This window comes from Lepus europaeus, chromosome 11, assembly GCF_033115175.1.
Source record: "Lepus europaeus isolate LE1 chromosome 11, mLepTim1.pri, whole genome shotgun sequence".
NCBI classification, from domain to species: Eukaryota; Metazoa; Chordata; class Mammalia; order Lagomorpha; family Leporidae; genus Lepus; species Lepus europaeus.
The window spans coordinates 70352322-70373590 of NC_084837.1; the positions used below are offsets into that span (position 1 = coordinate 70352322).

Sequence of the window (21269 nt, forward strand, 5' to 3'; positions counted from 1 at the left end):
CACTCTGTATTTTAGACTGTTTTCCATCAATACCTAAATTCTGAGTCTCATTCTTTGTAGCAAGTTAAATGCCCTATAACTTCATGTTATTTTTAATTTTTCCAAAACAAACTAAAGTCACTATTACCATCTGAAAAATGATCTTCAAGTTACAGATTAACAGTTCTGATCTCCTACAACATCCTCACTGATTAAATAATAAGGCCACAAAATGATACTACCTGATAGACTCTGGTGTCTTTATTCCCTCTAGAGAAATAGATACAAATATATAAATTACTTACCTATAAAATATAAAAATAAAAGTATATCTGTACAAGTTAAAGAGAAACAATATAAGGAGGAACCCTAAAAGGATACCAGAATGCAACATATAGGTCACGAGTCCATTATGTATCACCTGTCAACAAATACCATACAGTGGTCTCATGAACAGAGATACAATATTATTTATCCAGTAATAATAGCAATTGACCTAGAGTTACTTGCAAAAAGATGTACTACTGCTTTATTAATGAGTTTAGATTAACTTTTAGAAATAGAAACAGAAAAAAAAAGTCTCACATAGCACTGTCTGCTGTTTTTTTTTCTCTCTGCCATATGATTGAAATGACATATATCCAGCCTCTGCTTCTCAATCTTTACTTTCCAGCTTAGAAGAACAACATCTTACTTGTAGGCAGTCACCTGTGTGCCTTCCTCTGACAAGTAAAACTATCTTCTGCAGTGCTGGTGGTAGCAGGTGCCTTAGGAGGAGGGAAGCGGCTGTCATTCACTAAATGTCTAGGTGCCAAGAATGCTATGGCTTTGTTATTTACTTATTTTAATCACTACATTGTGTGTGATTTGCTCATGTCATTCAGCTAGAATAACAGCAGAGCTGTACTTCAGTCCAAAGTCTCTGATCCCACAACCTAAGTTTTATATAGCACCCCACCCTGGATAAATCCAGATTAATTTCCATTTGTTGAAATTATGAGCATTGAACTCTGAAGCAGAGATATATTGGCTATTTCTTATCTGCTGTCAGCTTATATTAGGTACAAGAACTATTGTCGGGTTAGAACAGATTTTATTAATATTTCTATTTATTGAAAGTTTACTACACTATCAAGAAATGCTTTATGTATACAGTCGCAATTTATCTGCCAATAACCCTGTGATACAGCATGTTGCAGAGAATGTTTTTACTTGAAACACAAAACAGTTAAAGCTCCCCAAAAAAGAAAAACAGATCTTTCTGTAATTATCTAAATTTTGTAATATTACAGTTTAAAAACTTTTAGTATATTTTAATTGCTTTTCTGTATGAAATGAACCTTCTAAATCTTCATTATAAAATTAGTAATGATGATAAAATGGCTATGAATGTTGAGACAAGATGATTGACAAAGCCAAAGTTCAGGGTGATAAAACTTAAGAATCATGTACATCCACATATATTCCAATATCATCTTCACTTGTATAGATAGGCAAATCAGGTGGACCATTTCTCTTATATAAACAACAATACATATCAGACTTGAAAACAGAAAATCCACATTCAAATGAAAGCTTTTTATTATGTATGGCCTTGAGGATATCCATGGACCTCTAAGAGCTTTGGTCTTCTATGCAAAAATCACCCTTCAGCAGGCTGCAGTGAACACTGAATAAACCACATACAACATACTTGACAGCACAGTTCATCAGCAGACTTGCAGTATTTCCACAGTGAACCTTGAATGCTGAGCTTGTATCCAACAACTGTTCAGGTATTTCTCATCCTAAACTTTCCCGTTTCCATACATATGTTTTGCTTGTGATCACTTTTCTAATGTACTAAGATAATAAGAAACTCAATCCCTTCCCAGGTAGAAAATGCCCCACCCCTTTATCTCTATGCCAGTTGGTCCTGTATGTGCTCCCTATTAAGTGCTATGCCCCATGGGCAGGAATTGCAGAAAAACAAGCATAGGTTTGGGGCCACTGTCTTGTCATTCTAGGGACCTCTCCACTGACAATTCAGAGACCAGCTTGGCAAAAATTTATGCATTAGACACACAAACCCAACGACTGTACAAATCAATAACAGCTTTAGCCGCAAGAATGCCTTCATGCAAATGATTTTGAATTCCATTACCTCTTTCACACTGGGGTCCAGTGAAGCCATAAGTACATGCGCATCGATTCGGAGCCACACACCTCCCTCCATTGAGACAGCCACTTTCACAGACAGCTGCAACAGAAAGAGAGAGCAGAGGACCCTTACTGAGAGGAGATGCTGATGCAGTAACTCTTATGCTCCCTGAAAGGCTAACAATAAAGATTCAAAATAACCACAATCACACTGATGCATTTTTTTTAAACAGTCACACCACAGATACAGATCCTCAGATGTTCCTCAGGCAACCTTAGGTGACACGTCCTGGAACCAATGACCTTGTCCATGTGCTAACCCCAACAGCTTCCTTCTGCGAAGCATCAAGGCAAAACTCTGAATTTTTCATCTAAACTAGTGGTTTCTAAGAGACTTCACTGGATGGGGTGGAAACCACATTTTAGCAAGCTGGTTCTTTCTGCTTATGATTTATGTTTAATTTAGAGAGGGCTCCTTTAAGAAGAAACATCAGACCTGCAGATGTCACCCTTACAGAAGCATCGCAAGTTAAATCACACAATTACCTGCAAGGACAAAACGTTAATACTGACAGTGATTTAAGCAACATAATGAAGCCCCAGTTGAGTGCTGTAACAGAATCTATAGAAACTATTGGTGAGAGAAGTCCAGAGGCACTTCAGAGAGGTACTTTTTAGGAGAGGCATTAAACAAGAAACAAAAGTTCATGTTATGAATAACTCCTCCCTATACAATCTCCTACAACTCTCACAGGCATCGTCTTCATGGGTGATGGGCTTTTCCCTGACAAATCCCTCAGTCCTACATACTCCTCAAAGCCCAGCTCAAACCACACTCCTCTGTGAGCCGTTTCTAATGCCTCCATCTAAATTCACGTTCCTTCATTGATTCTCTCTCTATTTTACTTCTACCCATACAGATGGCAGTTATAAGAGTTGTGTTTGGAACTCCAGGGCAAACATGGAGTTGAGTCACTCTGATCTCCCCTATAGAGAATCTACTACAAGGAGCTTAGTTCGCAGACAGCTTCCAGCCATTTTACTTCTTCAGCTCAGCTGCAGTGGTCACACCAAAGCGTAATCTCAGTGAGTGACTGTGAACACAGCAGGATTCTAGAAAGTGGCCATTTCTGCCCATCTTGGAACTTCCTGGTGGGCGATCTTTGCTCTGGGCTCCCCATTCAGCTGGCCAACGCTTTCTCAGAGCTATGTAATATTCTAAGGCTCCTGTACAATCATCCTTCCTTCTCTCTCTCCTTGCACAGGAACCAAACAGCCATCATAGTCTGAAAGACATCCCCTCCAACTCCTGATTCGTCTCTCCTTTATTCTTCACAGGTATTTCCTTAATAAACCTCTGTGCATATAATTCTGTCTTTGTACAAGTTGGCACCAGAGAACCTAAAATAGCACAACCTCTAACAGTCAAAGATGGTGACAGGAATCCATTTCTTAGCACAAAATTGGAGGGGCATATTAGCAGTTCTTTTGATATCTTACGTTATGGTTTGGGAAAAACAAAGAGAGTTTAGACAGTAAAGAAATTCTAAGATTATCTAAGCCATTTTCCCATTTTACAAATGAGGAAGCTAAAGTTTAAGAAATTAATTCTGAGCATATGTTGTATGCTGGGATTTGGACTGAACTCTTTCAGAGAGTATCAAAGGGAGCAAGAGAGATTCCCAGGAGCTCCTCCAAATTCTCCTGAAACGTCTCTGAATCCACGCCTACCTCACCATCTATGTAGCCACAGCTTACTTAAGACTTGTCATCCTACTTTCTGTTTCTTCCTTCTCCAGCTTCTCATCCACACTGTGGCCACCCTTATCTTTCTCACTGTAGAACTTCCTAAGTATTTAGGGCCTGCCTTTTGGAACATTAAACACATGTGCTGTGGAGTCAGACAGCTTAGGTTCCAATCCCAACTCTGCCATTTACCATCTGTCCATCCTTGGAGAAATTGCAGTCTTTACCCTGAGTTTTCTCATTTGTTAGGAGGTAATAACTAGGTCTCTAACTCAAAGAGGTGTTGTCTATTACATGAGTCAATACATGTAAAGAGTGAACAAATGCGCCCAGCACACATTAGGTGATGCAATGGGTGTAATGTGGTTGTTATTTACTGCTGTTCTCTCACTTCCCTTTCCTGGCTCTGCGTTAGAAGCAAACATAGTTTGTACAAAAGCACTGAAGCCTGGCCTATGACTTCCCATCTGACTTTATTTCCCCTCCCATCACCTCCCTGAGCACTTAAGTTCTAGCAACAACAAGCACCTGCTATGGCTCAAAGCCCATGTTACATCCTGGTCAAGTGCTTTGGCTCAAACTGTGCCTTCTACCTAAAAGGTCCATCACCCAACACCTGGCAGGTGAACTACCTATCCCTCAAGACTTAGCTCAAGAGTTGTCCACACTGGAGAGGTTGTTCTACCTCTCTCCACATTGTGCTGTACAAAACTCAAGCAATATTCTTACCACACTGTAGTATGTGGATGGTCACCAGGGCATTTGTTTTTGGTTTACAACTTTATTTATAATAGCATAATTCATCATAGCAAATATATATACAATAGCAAAATCCAGAAGCATACTTAACAATGCTTACCATTAAGGACTCATGAAATAAATAGCAAAACATTCATATAATGGAGTATTACACAACCATTAAAATGTATTTTTAAATTTTTGATATCATGAACCTCATATACCAAAAATGAGATCTCATATATCAAATATGCATTAAAAGTTTATAATGCAGTATCTGGAATGATTGAATTATGGGTTTTAGTTTTTATTTTTTGAACTTCCAAAGTTTTCTGAGGGTATAGACATATATATATATGCACATTCATCACAGAATAATAAAAAATCTTTTAAAAGGAATTTTCATCTTCTGTATAGGTCAGGGACTGGTAGAGAGTAAACATAGCAAGTGGTGCTGAGGAATGAATCAAAAAACCAACAACCAGGTAATAAGTGCTACACCAATAAAATTTGGACTTGGAAACTAGAGAGATGCAGTTTCATTAATGAACAAAAAACAGATGTCTGGGGAGAAAGAGAGCCTGAATGTTGAAAAACTTTGAGGTGTGTCCTGAAAATCCAGGTAGAGAGGTTCAGCAAGTGATGGAAGGTCTGCCTCTGGAACAAAGAATTGTGCACTCTAGGTAGTGACTGCAAATCAAAGGGAGACAAGCAGAGAAGGGATGGGAAATGAGAGCAAAGTGAATCAAACAACCTATAAACAAGATCCCATGGGAAGTTTGATCCCAAGTGTGTCAGGTAAGTGATCTGCTCATCTGTACGGTTCACTAAGCATCTGTAAAAATGCTGTGACCGAAGAAAACCCATCAGCAAATACCTGGTTATGTGTCTACACAGAGGTTAATTGTGAGACCACTAAGAACCGTGGTTTACTTACGTTGTCCACAGTGAGTCCCGATGTATCCTTTCTGGCATAGACAGTGGTCATCACTGCAGCTACCTCCATTCATACAGCGAATATTACAGTGTTGTACTTGGGGAAAAAGAAGAAAAAAATGATTCATTTTTGCAACTTAAGTGCATAGATTATAACAGTTTATAAGAGTCAATTTTTAGTTATTTGGGAAAATAAATCGCTTTTTGAGATTCATATATTTAAGCAGAAATGGCCTAATAATGTTAAACATTACCATCTGTGTATATAAATCATTTACAATGCAATATAATTTGACATTCTCCAATTGTGCCAAAAGAGTTGTCTATTTTAGCATTATTGATGAATCATCATTTCTGTAAACAAATAAGTAATGTCTCCAGTAATCATACAAGATTATAAGAGCAATAATTTTCCTGTGAAAAGCTGTAGAATAATAAATGCCACAGGAGTTTTTAAATAATTTAGAGACAGAAAATAGAAAAAAGAAAATACCTAGAAAGCTATTTAATAACAAGACTGATGATGGGGATAGCTGGGCTTGGCTCAGAAAAAAGCTGCTTGTTTAGACTGTAACCTTAAACTAAATTAAGACCCTCAGTATTTGGAAACCACCTTTTGACACATTTTCACCTACAGAAGTGCACATTGCAGGGCCCATGGTAGAAAGACCGTGAGCTGACAGCCTGAGGCCTGAGACAATGTGATGCCAGAGGAAGCCGGAATAATGACACCTGCAGGCTCCATCGTGAGACATCAACATCATGACAGCACAGGCGTCTGCTCTCGTTCCTCAGTGTTCAGGCTGTCGCCACCTAATCTTTTTTAAAATCCCAGGCTATTCTCTATCCTTCTAGAAGCAACAGTTACCCTTCTTGGAAAAGACCAAGGGCTTGATTGAATTAAACACTAATCCTTATTGAAATATCCCTAAACAGGGAGGCCAGGATTAGGCACTGAAGTTTGGCTTCCTCTGTCCTGGCCTCTACACGGTGGAAATAAACTCCCAAGAAAGAGAGCACAATGCTTTTACATAGGAGAAGAGGACCCTCTCTCTGTGTGCAAGTGCAGAAGTCAGCTGCTTATGCTCAGTCTTCCCAATACACAGGGCCAAATCTTCTCCCCAAACCAGAGAGAGGTTCCAGCCAGCGGCTGCCCCAGGCAGTACTTCTCGTTGGGCATCCTCAGGACAGAATTGCAAAGTGGCTACTTGACTTCAGAAGAAAAGGCCATTTTTAAATAGTGAACTACAAGAATCTCAGTCACACAACAGGGAAAGGAAGGTGCAGAACCCAACATTTACTATACCCTCTTAGATACAGTTAAGTCAAGTTGAAAGAGATAGTGAACATGTCATACACTAACTGAAATACCATTAAAAGCTCCTTCTCTCTCCTGTATTTTTTTTAACTTTTATTTAGTAAATATAAATTTCCAAAGTACAGCTATGGATTACAATGGCTTCCCCCACCCCATAGCTTCCCTCCCACCCGCAACCCTCCCATCTCCTGCTCCCTCTCCCATTCCATTCACATCAAGATTCATTTTCAATTCTCTTTATATATAGAAGATCGATTTAGTATATATTAAGTAAAGATTTCATCAGTTTGCACCCACACAGAAACACAAAGTGTAAAATACTGTTTCAGTACTAGTTATAGCATTACTTCACATTGGAAAACACATTAAGGACAGAGATCCCACATGAGGAGTAAGTACACAGTGACTCCTGTTGTTGACTTAACAATTTGACACTCTTGTTTATAGTGTCAGTAATCTCCCTAGGCTCTAGTCATGGGTTTCCAAGGCTATGGAAGCCTTTTGAGTTTGCTGACTTTGATCTTATTTAGACAAGATCATAGTCAAAATGGAAGTTCTCTCCTCCCTTCAGAGAAAGGTACCTCCTTCTTTGATGGCCCGTTCTTTCTACTGGGATCTCACTCACAGAGATCTTTCATTTAGCCCCCCCCCTTTCTTTTTGCCAAAGTGTCTTGGCTTTCCATGCCTAAAATACTCTCATGGGCTCTTCAGCCAGATCTGAATGCCTTAAGGGCTGATTCTGAGGCCAGAGTGCTATTTAGGACATCTACCATTCTATGAGTCTGCTGTGTATCCCGTTTCCCATGTTGGATCGTTCTCTCCCTTTTTTTATTCTATCAGTTAGTATTAGCAGACACTAGTCTTATTTGTGTGATCCCTTTGACTCTTAGACCTATCAGTGTGATCAGTTGTGAACTGAAATTGATCTCTTGGACTAGTGAGATGGCATTGGTACATGCCACCTTGATGGGATTGTATTGGAATCCCCTGGCACATTTCTAACTTCTAACTCCACCATTTGGGGCAAGTCCGATTGAGCATGCCCCAAATTGTACATCTCCTCCCTCTCTTATTCCTACTCTTATATTTAACAGGGATCACTTTTCAGATAAATGTAAACACCTAAGAATAATTATGTGTTAATTACAGAGTTCAACCAATAGTATTATCTAGAACAAACAAAACAAAATACTAAAAGGGATAAAGTATTAAATTGTACATCAACAGTCAGGACAAGGGCTGATCAAGTCACTGTTTCTCATAGTTAGGAACTCTATCTCACAGCATTCAAGGCCCACTTCCACACAGTCCCACCTTTCAGAGCCCCTGTGCATGCTCTTACTATGTCCTCTGACTCAGTCCCCTGAGACTAACTTATCAGTCATTCATTCACTCAACAAGTATTTCCAACTGCCTACTTTGCCCCACGCAAAATGCCTGGCACTTACTTTGTCTGTGCTAGACTCTCCATGGAATCCCCCATTCTAACCTGTCTCTTTGCATCTAATTCTTTTTAAGATGTATTTATTTGAAAGGCAGAGCAACAGAGAATGAAGGAAAGAAGAGGAGTGAGAGAGAGAGAGAGATCCTTCATCCATTGGTTACTCCTCAAATGGCTGCAATAGCCATGTCTGAGCCAGGCAAGAACTCTACTCTGGTCTATAATGTGCAGGGCAGGAGCCATCTATTGTCTTCTCTGGCACCTTAGCTGGAAGCTAGATCAGAAGCAGAGCTGTTGGGCTCAAACCAGCACTCCTATACAGATGCCAGTGTCGTAAGCAGCAGCTCAATCCACAACACCAGCCCCATCTTTGCCTCTATCTCTTAATCCACAATACATATCACACATACAGTTGCAAATAGTCAAATACTATCTATTTTCAAGACCCATTTCATTCTTTTCTTTTCTGATTTCCTCCTTCTCAAACCAGTTGTGAGCAGCTTTTTTTCTTAGAGTACTTACTCTTCTCTTTTAAAGTACGTACTATATAATCTAAAATGCTTTTACTTATTTCTCCTATCCCCATTGCATTTGTCTAAAAACTTCTGGGGTCAACGATGTGGCGTAGCAGGGTAAAGCTGCCTCCTGAAACACCAGCATCCCATATGGGTGCTGGTTTGGTCCCAGGTGCTCCACTTCCAATGTAGCTCCCTGTTAACAGCCTGGGAAAAGCAGGTCTCCATATGGGAGATCCAGAAGAAGCTCCTGGCTCCTGGATTCAGTCTGGTCCAGCCCTGGCCATTGTGGTCATTTGGGGAGTGAACCAGCAGATGAAAGGCCTCTCTCTCTCTCTTTCTCTCTCTCTCTTTCTGTTTCTCTCCCTCTCTCTTTGTAACTCTGATTTTCAAATAAATCTCTAAAAAAAAAACCTTAAGAATGGCAAACAATATGATTATGAAGTACAACCCCATAAGTAGCAACTTGCCTATAAGTGCTACTTAAAACAATCCTAAATTAATTCCTATTTATTTAATGCATTATTAACTGATAATGACATCAAAATCCATCCTCAAAGACAAACTGAGACGAGGAAGCAGCCCACTGTGTCCCTAGCACTTACATAGCCCTAAGTAGGTAGCTATTAAAAATACTTTTATCTGTATTTCCCCATGTATGAGAGCAGAAATGACTCCTTTGTTGGAGCATTATTATAGAAATCAAGCAACTGAGGAAACTGATTAAAACAAACTGTTATTTTAGGCTTCTGTGGTTCCATTAAAACATTTCAGCCAAAATGCTTTTTAACAAAAAGCTATCTACAAGTACACAAAAGGAAAAAATGATTTGGTGAAAACTTTGGATAATATTCTAAGTAGGTCAGGAAAAGATCTATACTTGCATTAAAATACGAAGTTAAACTTAGCTTCATCCTATCTTAGAAAAACAGCAAGGATTGGGGAAAAGCACAGGAAATGATGTCATCTGTCAGGCAGCATAGGAACTCGGCCCACAAACTGATTTCAAAAAATTAAAGTGGTTCGTGCCAAGAGCTAATTTCCATTCCCACACGAGCAACAAAGCCATTGAGCTACTTTGAGATAAAAAACCTAACAGTAGTTTAAATGGTGACTTTACATTATTTGTTTAAGTTGAAAATCAGAATGAATTCTTTTGGAAAAGAATGATAAGTTTACAATTAAACACAGTATAATAAAACCCTCCCTGATACTCTCCAGACATTTGTTTTAATTCTGTCTTTCAGGTGAACCTTTTTCAGCATGAAATATTTTTTGTTGCTTTAAAAAATTAAATAAAATCATGCAGGCATACTTAATTCATGGCCCTCACAAACCAATGACCCACAGATCTTTGAGGGGAAGTGAGAGGAAGCAAGCTCACCAACAGAGTATAGGAGTGCAACCACTTGTTTGACACATACGTGTTTACCGTGGGAAGCTTTGCATTCTCTGTGGAATCTTGGAGTTGGGGTGAGGGTGGGGGAGCATTTCTTTAAAGGTAGAAACAATCACTCAAGGTTTCTGTGGGGAAATAAAGGTACTGGATATGCAGTTTGACTACACAAGCAGGAAAGAGTTTTGAGAAAACCCTACATACACAAGTAGGTTTTATTTTGGATTGAATCTTGTCATTGAGGCAAATTCTAAATTTACTCAGAGATTTGAGTAAGAATTACAGATGTCGCATAATCAGCAGACTAGGCTTTATATCTCTAGTGGGAAAAAAAACTGAAAAATAGGGCTCCACTTAAACCCGTGAGGATAACTGCATTTTTTATTGAATGTGCTAAATACCCCAAATCAAAATATAGTCCTAATTTCAATCTGTGTTAAGATTATACAACAGATCGTGAAAATATCAGGGGAATCGGGTATCAATAAGCAACCTTGTTCTGCCACTTGCTGTTGACCCTTAGAGCCCTCGTGACCCAGCAAGGACGTCCTTGGAAGAAAGGCACACAGCCTCAAAGGGCTTCCTAACAGGCTCAATATCCTAGAGATAACCAAACGTGTTGCCATTTACCTGTGTGTTTATAGATCTAAAATTCATTCTATGTTTGATGTTTATATGTCAGTCAGCCTTTTCAATCACTCAGCAAATACTGACAATGCCTTCTGCCCACCAGGCATCAGGAAGGGCAGAAGAAACTTTCTTTAGATCACATCCCGGGACAACTAATTCTGAAATGATTAGCCAGCAGAGCACAGTGTGAGCATGGGACTGCAAGAGGTGCGAGGCTTGCACTTGGGTCTGAATACCTCAGGTAATGATTTTCTTTGCGATGCATTGGGTCTGGAATGATTCTAAAGACCTGCCATCATCTTGGGAGGCTCAGCTGGCAGAAAAGACACTGGGAGCAATTTGCAATAAGCATGTGTACTGCGAGCATGTGATTTTAATGTAGGCACTAGGAAGAGTGCAGACAGACACATTAACCAGCTAGACTAACTCCTGGCCTCTCCACCCGCGACAACAGTCTGCAGGGGCAGCCCGAGTCAAGGCAGGACAAGCACAACTTTCACTTGGAGAGGGAACGGCAGAGACATTTCCCGCTAGTGCCTACGTGCTCCGAGGTGCCTAAAGACTCACAGTTCAGAAGAGTAACTCCACTAAAGTCTCTTGAAAAAAACCTACCTGGGCTGGAAAAGGTCCAGAGGACAAAAATGATAGCAATGATGCAGGCATTTCCACAGAGAGCGGACCAGAAGCCAAGACTTCAGCTATTTCTTAGCATAAGGTTGAGCAGACTCCACATACTCCTCTCCTCCCTGTTCATGTAAATCCTATACTTCCTTGAAAAACCTTTCCAAGGATCACTCTTTTCACTCCACCCCTCCTCCCCCCATCTCCAGTACCACCTTCCCTTCCTCTTCAGTTCTTCATACTCTCACGATGCGGCTGCATCACACACATCCTCAGATTTGCTGACACATGGATTTGAAAGTGTTCCCCTGGCTTATGTTATGTGCTTAGAGCTCAGATTCATGTTGGGAGTACCAGCAGCCCAGATTCTCACTGAACTGAGATAAGCTGAAAATGACAAAACTTGACCAAGGTGTAAAGAGGTTCCACAAGACGCCAATACTCACCCACCTTGATACACAGGTTTAATGTAATTCCCATCATAGTCCTCAAAAGTTTTATAGAAAAGATTGATCTTAAATGTTTATGGGAAGACAAAGAAGCTAGAATAACTAAAATAATTTTGAAAAAGAAGGATAACATGGGAGGAATTAGCCTATCCAATTTCAAGTCTTTTCATATACTTGTAGTGATCAAGACTGTACAGCAGCAGAAAAGGAACAGACAGGTGGGCCAATGGAATAAAATAGAGATCTCAGAAATAAACCCACACAAATATCCCCAGCTGACTTGCGACAGAGATACAAGTAGGTGTCCAATGGATGAAGGATGGCTTTTCCAGAAACAAGTGGGACCAGAGCAATTGGATACCCACAAGTGACAACTGAATCCAGACCTCAGCCTCATGTCTCATACAAATTATCTCAACATGGACTAGAGATATAAATGTAAAGTCATACAACTTTTGGGAAAAAGTTGGAGAAAATCTTTGGAATTAGGACTAGGCAAAGCCTTCTTAGACTTGTCACCAAAGCCATGATCCAAAAAAGAAAAAATGGATAAAATGGACTTCATCGAATTTGGAATTTTTTGCTCTATGAAAGGCCCCACTAAAAATAGGAAAAAGCAAGCTACAGAGTGGGAAAAGATGTTTGGAAACCACCTTACTTACAAAGAGTTAGAATATAGAATACATAAAAAACACTTCAAACTCAATAATAAATGATTCAGTTAGAATCTGGACAAAAGATAGGAAAAGAAATTTCACTACAAAAGATATAGAAGAACAAATAAGCACATGAAAGGATGCTCAGCACCTCTGGCTAGTCTACTTGTTGCTATCTCATATACTTGTGGTGATCAACAATGAGAAAGCAGCACACAGCTGTCATAATAGCTAAAATTAAAACTAGTGAAAACACCAATAGCTGGTGAGGGGGCCCGTGCTGTGGCATAGCTGATAGGGCTGCCGCCTGCAGCACTAGCATCCCATATAGATGGAGGTTCTAGTCCCAGCTGCCCCACTTCCAGTCCAGCTCCCTGCTACTATGCCGGGGAAAGTGGCAAAGGATGGCCCAAGTGGGCCCCTGCACTCACATGGGAGACCCAGAAGAAGTTCCAGGCTTCAGATCAGCCCAGCTCCAGCCATTGCAGCCACTTGGGGAATAACCAAGCGAATGGAAGATCTCCCTCTCCTTCTGTAACTTTGCCTTACAAATAAATAAATAAATACATGAAGAAGAAAGAAGGAGGAGGAGGAAGAGAAGGAGGAGGAGAAGAAAAATCTGGTGAGGATGCAGAGAAATTGAGTCATGCATACATTTCTGGTGAGAATGTAAGATGTTTCAACCACACCAAACACTGCTTAACAGTTATTTAAAAAGCTAAGCCTGCATGGCCAGTGTCTTGGCACAGTGAACTAAGCTGCCATCTGCTACGCCAGCATTTCATATCAGAGTGTTAGTTAAGTCCTGGCTGCTCTACTTCAGATCCAGCTCCCTGCTAATGTACCTGGGAAATCAGTGGAAGATGGCCCAAATACCTGGGCCCCTGCATCCATCTGGGAGATCAGGATCCTGGCTCCCACCTGGACAAGCCATGGCTGTTCCAGCCATTTGGAAAATGACCCAGGAGATAGAAGATTCATTCTCTCTCTTTTCCTTTCTCTCTATCTCTTTCTTTCTCTCTCGCTCTTTCACTGCCTTTTAAATAAATAAATAAATCTTTACAAAGCTAAACAATGGCCCATGCCATGGCTCAATAGGCTAATCCTCCGCCTGTGGTGCCGGCACACCGGGTTCTAGTCCTGGTTGGGGTGCCGGATTCTGTTCTGGTCTCTCCTCTTCCAGTCCAGTTCTCTGCTGTGGCCCGGGAGTGCAGTGGACAAGTCCTTGGGCCCTGCACCCGCATGGGAGACCAGAAGAAACACTTGGCTCCTGGCTTCGGATCAGCGCAGTGCACCGGCCACATTGGCCATTGGGGGGTGAATCAATGGAAAAAAGGAAGACCTTTCTCTCTGTCTCTCTCTCTCACTGTCCACTCTGCCTGTCAAAAAAAATAAATAAAATTGTACTCATAAAAAGCTAAACATTCAATTTACCCATACAACCCAGATACTGCAGTCCTGGGCATTTATACCAGAGAAATAAAGTTGTGTTCACACAAAAACCCATACACAAGTATTCACAACAGCTTTGTTCAAATAACCTGAAAAACTGGAAACAACTCAGATGCCCTTCAATGGGTGAATGGCTAACCAAACTGTCACACACCCCATCCATGGCATGTAATTCTACACAGAGATAAAAGGAAAGACACTGCTGAAATTCTCCACAACCTAGATATATCTCCAGAGAATTATGCTGAGTGAAAAAAGGCTACTGCGAAAGGCTACGCACTATGGGATTTCATGTATATATCATACTTTCAATGACAAAATTATAGAAATGGAGAACATATTTGTGGATTATGGAGGGCATATGGGCAGGAGGAAAATGACCATAAAAGGGAACATGAGGGACCCCTGTGGTGGTGGAATGTTCTGCATCTTGACTGTATCAATGTCAACATCCTGGTTATGATACTACACTAAAGTTTTGCAAGATATAATCAAGGGGAAAATGGAGTAAAAGTTACCCAGGATCTCTCCATATTATTTCATACAACTGTTTGCTAATCTACAGATATTTCAAAATACAAAGTTTAATTTTAAAATCCTTTATAAAAGTGTAAAGAGTATAACAGGATGAACATAAAATTGATTTCCAAATTCTAAAACGTAAAATACAGGAGCAACTTTTATAATAAGATATTATATATAATTATATATGCTATGGTCTGAATGTTTGTGTCCCCTCAAAGTTGGCATGTCCCAATGTGATAGTATTAAGAAGTGTGTCCTCTGGGAGGTGATTAAGTCACACAAGCAGCACTCTCATGAATGGGATCAGTGTCCTTTATATGTTACCCCAGGGAGCTTGTGTCCCATCAGCCATGTGAGGACAGATAGAAGGCACCATCAATGAGAATGCTGGCCCTCACCAGACATTCAATCTGCTGGCACCTTGATGTTGAACTTTCCAGCATCCAGAACTACAAAAAGCAAATTTTTGTTGTCTATAAATTACATAGTCTAAGGCACTTCATTATAACAGCCCGAATGGATCAAGACAATGTACAAAGTTGCAGAGTTTATTAATCCCAGTACTATGAGGTAGTATGTGTGTCTGTGTGTGCACACATGTACATACATATTTAAGAAAAATCTGAATAAATGCTCACACAGGATGCCAACATTGCAGGCAGCAGCTTAACTCACTGCAGCAGCACAAGGCTGGCCCCAGAAGGTTGTTTTCTGTTCTCATAGTTACAAGACACTCAACTGGAAAACCACCTGAAAGAACAGTCTTTGTGAGGCCAGTGCTGTGATGTAGTAGGTTAAGATGCCACCTGCAGTGCCGGCATCCCATATGGGTGCCAGTTCAAGTACTGGCTGCTCCACTTCCCATCCAGCTCCCTACTAATGCACCTGGGAAAGCAGCAGAAGATGGCTCAAGTGCTTAGGGCCCTGCACCCACAGTGGAGACCCAGAAGAAGCTCCTGACTCCTGACTCCTGGCTTCTGGTGTCAATCCAGCCCAGTCCTGGCTGTTAGCCATTTGGGGAGTGAACCAGTGGTTGGAAGACTTCTCTCTCTCCCTTCCCCCTCTATGTAACTCTACCTTTCAAATAAATAAATAAATCTTTAAAAAAAAAAAAAAGAAAGAAAGAATAGTCTTCCTTCCATTCTTTCCATTTTCAAATCAAAACACAAAGGCTCCAGAGATCCACAACTTACAAACTTCATTCAGGCCTCATCTAGCAAGTGTGATGTTTTTTATAGGAAGAATTGGTGAATTTATCCAAAATGATCTAAATTGATCCACTTTATGAAGCTACAGGTAGCACATGTAAACATTTCTGTTAGCAGGAGAGTTAACAAGTGATCTATCTTTGTGCATTCACTGTCTACCACTCGGTGGTCAGGACGTTCTGTGGACTGGCACAGCTGTTCATTAGGATATCACTTCAAAAGTTCAGAAAGGGCCCTGATCATCCCCAGCTACTCTTAAGTTAAAACATTCTTCCATCTTTAATTTTGTGAGCTATTTAGACAATACCAGTTCAGGGGATCCAAGCCAAGTATTTTAAAGGTACAAAATGCCTCAAAGGGCCTGGTGAAACCAGACCCTCCTCCTTACACCACTCTCACCTCCAAACTAGTGAGGACTTTGTCCAATTTCCAGGTGCTGTAAAAGGGATCCAAACGTCTTCAGACGGCAATGCCCACAAGTCCTGGACTTCAATCTCTACTATACATCTACCTCCGGATCCTGCCATTACTCTCCTCCTACCCCATGCCTAGCTTCCACTAATATACTCTGGTTTTACAAATCTGACCATGTTAACATTCTACCTCAACATCTCAGGATTATTACTTGACAAAGAAATCATTAGAAGCTCACACTACCACTGAAGACCTTGTAGCTGCACACCCATTGGTTTTATTTTCCTCTCCCAGAGGCATTGGTATCAGCTGGTTCAAGGATTAATCTGACATTGAGTGTATACGCCCAACTTTATATCTACACTTATTTCCCCACCCTGACACTCTCATTCCTCAGCAGAATCCTGGAGGTCATCCTGATGGAGATGGGGGTGACCAGCATGTGCCTGCAAGCATTGCCAACTGACTTCTTTGCCTCTTTCTATGCCTCTAGGTCAGGTGCTCTTGCTGTGTAGAATGAACCTGGTGTTGCTTGGAGCCTGCACATTTGAATCCAAGCTGAGATCAGTAATATATATGCTACACCCACTGCAATAAACAAGAGTCCTAGCCCACGGGGATGGTTTCTAGTCCAGTCTACAACTGGCTTTGTTTAGTACTAGGCTTTTTTATTTGTGTGAGTCCCACCAGCAGAATATTCTAAGACAATAATTTTGATGGGAGCCCTTTGTTTGGGGAGTAATTCAGGAAAGACAAGTAGGAAAGTGAGGACATGAGACAGAGAAAGAAGGAAATACAGCATATTATCAAGTCTACCACTACTACGGGCAACAATGGCTCAGCCCCATGAGGCAACTTCAGGAGACAGTGCAGAACAAGCTTCACAGTTATCTAAACTGAAAGACAAGGAAACTGGGCAGTGACCTATCAACCAGCCCTGCACCTGTCACTGGTTCTAAGCTGCTTCTAGATCCACCAACCCTCCTGCAGCTTGCAACACTGCCAGCAGACCTTGCATGCTCCCTGGCCAAAGAAATGTCACAAAGGTCTCAGACAGGACCTTCCAGGTTCACCCATGAATGCCAGCGGGAGTGGGTACCACCAGAGTCTGCTATTTGGGGCAACTCACTCTTGCCTGCTAACTGGCTTAGGTGAGCCACATCAAAACTTCAAGATTCTTAGCAGGTAATGAACCTTGACACAGAAAAAGTCTCAACTTGAAACAGACAAAAGAGAATGTACTTATTCCACAAAGTTTTCCTTAAATCTTCATCAAAAATAAAGCACACTGCAAGGAGAGTGCATTTTCTTGCCCCCCCCCTCCAAAAAAAAGGAAAATGGAAAAGGAACCTAAGTTTTTTCCCATGGTGATATTTAAGGTATGGAGGGGCTGTTTATACAGACATGAACTTCAACTTTTTGAACAACCAATTACGACTCACCTCCTTCCCAACACCCACATTCTTCCTAATTCACTACTCTGGACTCCATATTTAAAGACAGAGAGGAAAAAAAACGAACATGGGAACAAGAATGCAATGGCTCTGAAGAAGGAACTGTGGATTATTTTGGCATCACAGGATGAACAAAGTGGCAAAACTCTGAAAGGGAAAATATGTCAATGCTTCATGATAAATCACCCCAGCAACTATCAAAATGACTTCTTTTTCTTCTTGCAAAAGCAGGGGTCTTGACTTTGAAATACGTTTTTAATCAGGTTCCTATTTCAGTACCACAAGGAAGAATGCCTAGTTTTCTTGGGCTAAAAATGTTCATTCAACAATCATTTCATTGAGCACCTTTTATGGTGTTTACGTTGGAGATACAAAGATGAATAAGGCAATACCTTCTTAGAATGCCATAATCTTTGCATTATTCATAGTAACTATGCCCCATAGGTAATTTTCCTATAAAGAATGAAGAAGGGAAATGGGAAGCCAGATTGAGGAAAGGCTTTCCAAGTATTTTGGGCACAACAGAGAAGGCAGATGTTCTGCTGAAAAAAAAAAAAAAAAAAAAGTATTGCAGGCAAGAGAAAGCCAAAAGCAAATTTAGGAGAAAATAAGGCATAACCACATAAAATAATATTATATATAATGACATGTTAGACTCACTGGATCTGGAGCCACAGGAAGGAGATATCTGACCAGATGGGCAAGTGCACATATTTGGCCTCGAACAAAATCCATCCCCACAGGAATGCCGGCAAATGGCTGTGAATAAAACCAGAGGTCTGTTAGCACATGGATTCAGGGTATAGTTAGCTACAGGAACTCAATCCTCAAATGAGAAGCGCTAGGCTCTCCGATTCCTCAGTAACTGCCATCCTGACTTATATGACCTTAAGTCTCAGGTATATTAATGTAGAGAACAAGACTGCTGGACTAGATGAATCTGGCTTTAAAATAGTTAACTCCTTTATCTACAACAGTGGTTCTGAACCTGTCTTGGCTAATTCCACATCATTCAATCTACAAAAGGAAAACTAAACAAATAGAAGTCTTACACTTAAACATATTTACTTGTTTACAAATTCTGTATTTATATTAACTTTACAACTGAATGACATAAAATTGTATCACTCTTCTTGGGAGCCAGTTTTGTTATAAATGTTTAATGCTTCATTTTTGTCCTGTTCTGAATTAAACTGATAGTCTGAGAGGAGAATGCTGGAATCTACTACCTTAATGCTGATTCTACAGTCAGGAAATCATTCATCCTTTAAATAAATACTAATGTTTTCATGTCACCCAGTGAATAGCATCACATTGGTACCAAATGTTCTGCTAGTGGCCAAAGGGGTAAGTTTAAATAGTAAATGATTAATATTTATAAGATGTGGTCACCACTTCTTATACTTAAAGCCATGATTCTTTCCTCAAACTCCTGCACAGTATTGCAAGAGATGAATGCAATGTGCAAGGCTAAAATAATATACGGGGTATAAAATGCATTCTTTAAAACATCGAAAGAGAGGCAGACATTTAGTCTAGCAGTTAAGACACTGCCTGCATTCTATATCAGAGTGCCTGGGTTTTGTTCCCAGGTCTGGCTCCCGCCTCAAGCTTTCTATTAACGCAGACCTGGGGAGGCCACAGTGATGGCACAGGTAGTTGGGCTCCTGCCACCGATGTGGGAGATCTGGATTGAATTCCTGGCTCCTGGCTTTGGCTAGACCCGGGCGTGTCCATTGCAGGCATTTGTAAAGTGAACCAATGGATGAGTGCTCTCTCTAGCTGGCTCTCTCTTCGAAATGAAATGTGTTTTTTAAAAAACATCAAAAGAGTTTGGAATGGACATTTGAAACTATTGTTAAATAACCTGTTGAGGATCTTTTAAACACCTATTTCAATACTTGACATTATTCTTTGTAGAATTCTCATAATTCTAAGAACCACTGGGAAAGGGTTTTGTTATCCAACTGCTTCAGAAAATCCCAAATGACATTATATCTCACTGTCAGCGATTTAATTTTGAACTTAAAATAAACCACATGTGTCAAATGAATACAGTGCTTTCTGGTCAAAATCAAGAATTGGGGAAGGGATAAACTTTTCAGATCACCAAGTGAATATGGGTTAAAGTATTCTATTCTTCTCCACAGACACTCTGGGCCAAGTAAGAAGGTGGACTAAGTAATTCCTTAACATTCTTTCAACTTGTAAGTTCCCCCATTATGCTAATGGAGATTTCTGAAAGCTGAACATTACTTCACAGGTATGATGGTGCCTCCACTAAGTAGCCACTTTCCAGGCATACAATTTGTCACTCAACATTTGTAAAGCATCAGGAGAATCCGGAGGTTTGCCACAGCAGTAAAAATCAACAGAGGAATCTTGGGTACCACTTGAGGGTCCCCCTAGTCCTCCCACTTTACCTCATGCTCTGTCCCTATCCCTTCCCCTTTACCTGAGAGTTAGGTCTGCATTTGGCCTCGACCACCCACATTTAATGTACAGGGTTGGGGTCAGCCTGTGGCCTACTGTGACCCCAAAAGTCAGAAACTACAATAAGAGAGGTGAGGGCAAGGGTTTCACATAGATTAAGATGCTGCTTGGGCAGCATGCATCCCATATTGAAGTGTCTGAGTTCCAGTCCTTGCTCCACTCCTGATTCTAGCTTCTTGCTAATGCATACTCTGGAATACAATGGCTCAAGTAGATAGGTCCCTACCACCCATGTGAGAGACCTGAATTGAGTTCCTGGCTCTGGCTTCAGCTTGACCCAGCCCTTGTTGTTGAAGGCATTTGGGGCGTGAACTAGCAGATGAGAGATCTCTCTCTATCTCTCTCTCTCTCTCTCTCCCCCTTCCTCTGTCTTCCTCTCTCCCTCCTCTTCAAATAAATAAATTGGATTTTATGTCAATGAAAAGTTTTAATTACAAAAAAGAAATTATCAAGGATACCCTTTAGTAAAATCCCAAAGTGATTACATAGTCTATGCTGCCAGACAAAACATATGCAAATGACATAAAGCCTTGGTCAAAGTATTCCTGTGGTTCTATTGCCTACATCCCAAAAATATTCAAAAGGAAATCACTGAATTAAAGTATGACAGTGGTTTGACCAAGTTAATGCATTTTCTGACCCCAATTCAGAGAAAGTAGGACCAATCTTAGATCTAGAAAGTTAAGCTGTAAACATATTAGCATTATGCAGTTATAGCAAGCCAAATTCTAAGAATCACTATGCAACCCAAACAGCAAAAGAACATGCAGAGTAACAGGTTGTCTACTTACGGACAATACACTGATTTCCACCAGGTAAGGTTTTCCAGCCAGGGCAACAATAAGCATTATATCGTGAGCCACAGACATTGGGTCTAGAAAAAAAAAAAAAAAAAAAAAAAGCATGAGAATTCCATACATTGTTTTAAAAAGAGGAGATGACCAAATAAAAAAATACTCCTAAGTTATAAAGCAGGATGAATTCTGGTACACAAATTTAACTCATGGGACTCAAAGCTGGTTTGGTAGCTTGGGACATTTTGCATAATAATACCAATAGGAACATCTATCAATATCATGTATACATAAGATAATGCATCAGGAAAACAGAAACTAGAGATGCACAAGGCAAAACATTCTGTCATGATTCACAGATACCG

General features: G+C 40.4%; 1 protein-coding gene across 1 annotated transcript in view; it reads right to left on the reverse strand.

The window, feature by feature from the left end:
• Positions 1-21269, reverse strand: part of FBN1 (fibrillin 1) — a 259408-nt gene that overhangs the window by 203254 nt on the left and 34885 nt on the right. Inside the window, exons 2-5 of the mRNA XM_062205862.1 lie at positions 20902-20984; positions 18278-18376; positions 5540-5635; positions 2123-2218 (exon numbers count right to left, since the gene is read on the reverse strand). Of these exons, the coding sequence (XP_062061846.1) occupies positions 2123-2218; positions 5540-5635; positions 18278-18376; positions 20902-20984 (374 nt within the window). The remainder of the gene's footprint in view (positions 1-2122; positions 2219-5539; positions 5636-18277; positions 18377-20901; positions 20985-21269) is intronic.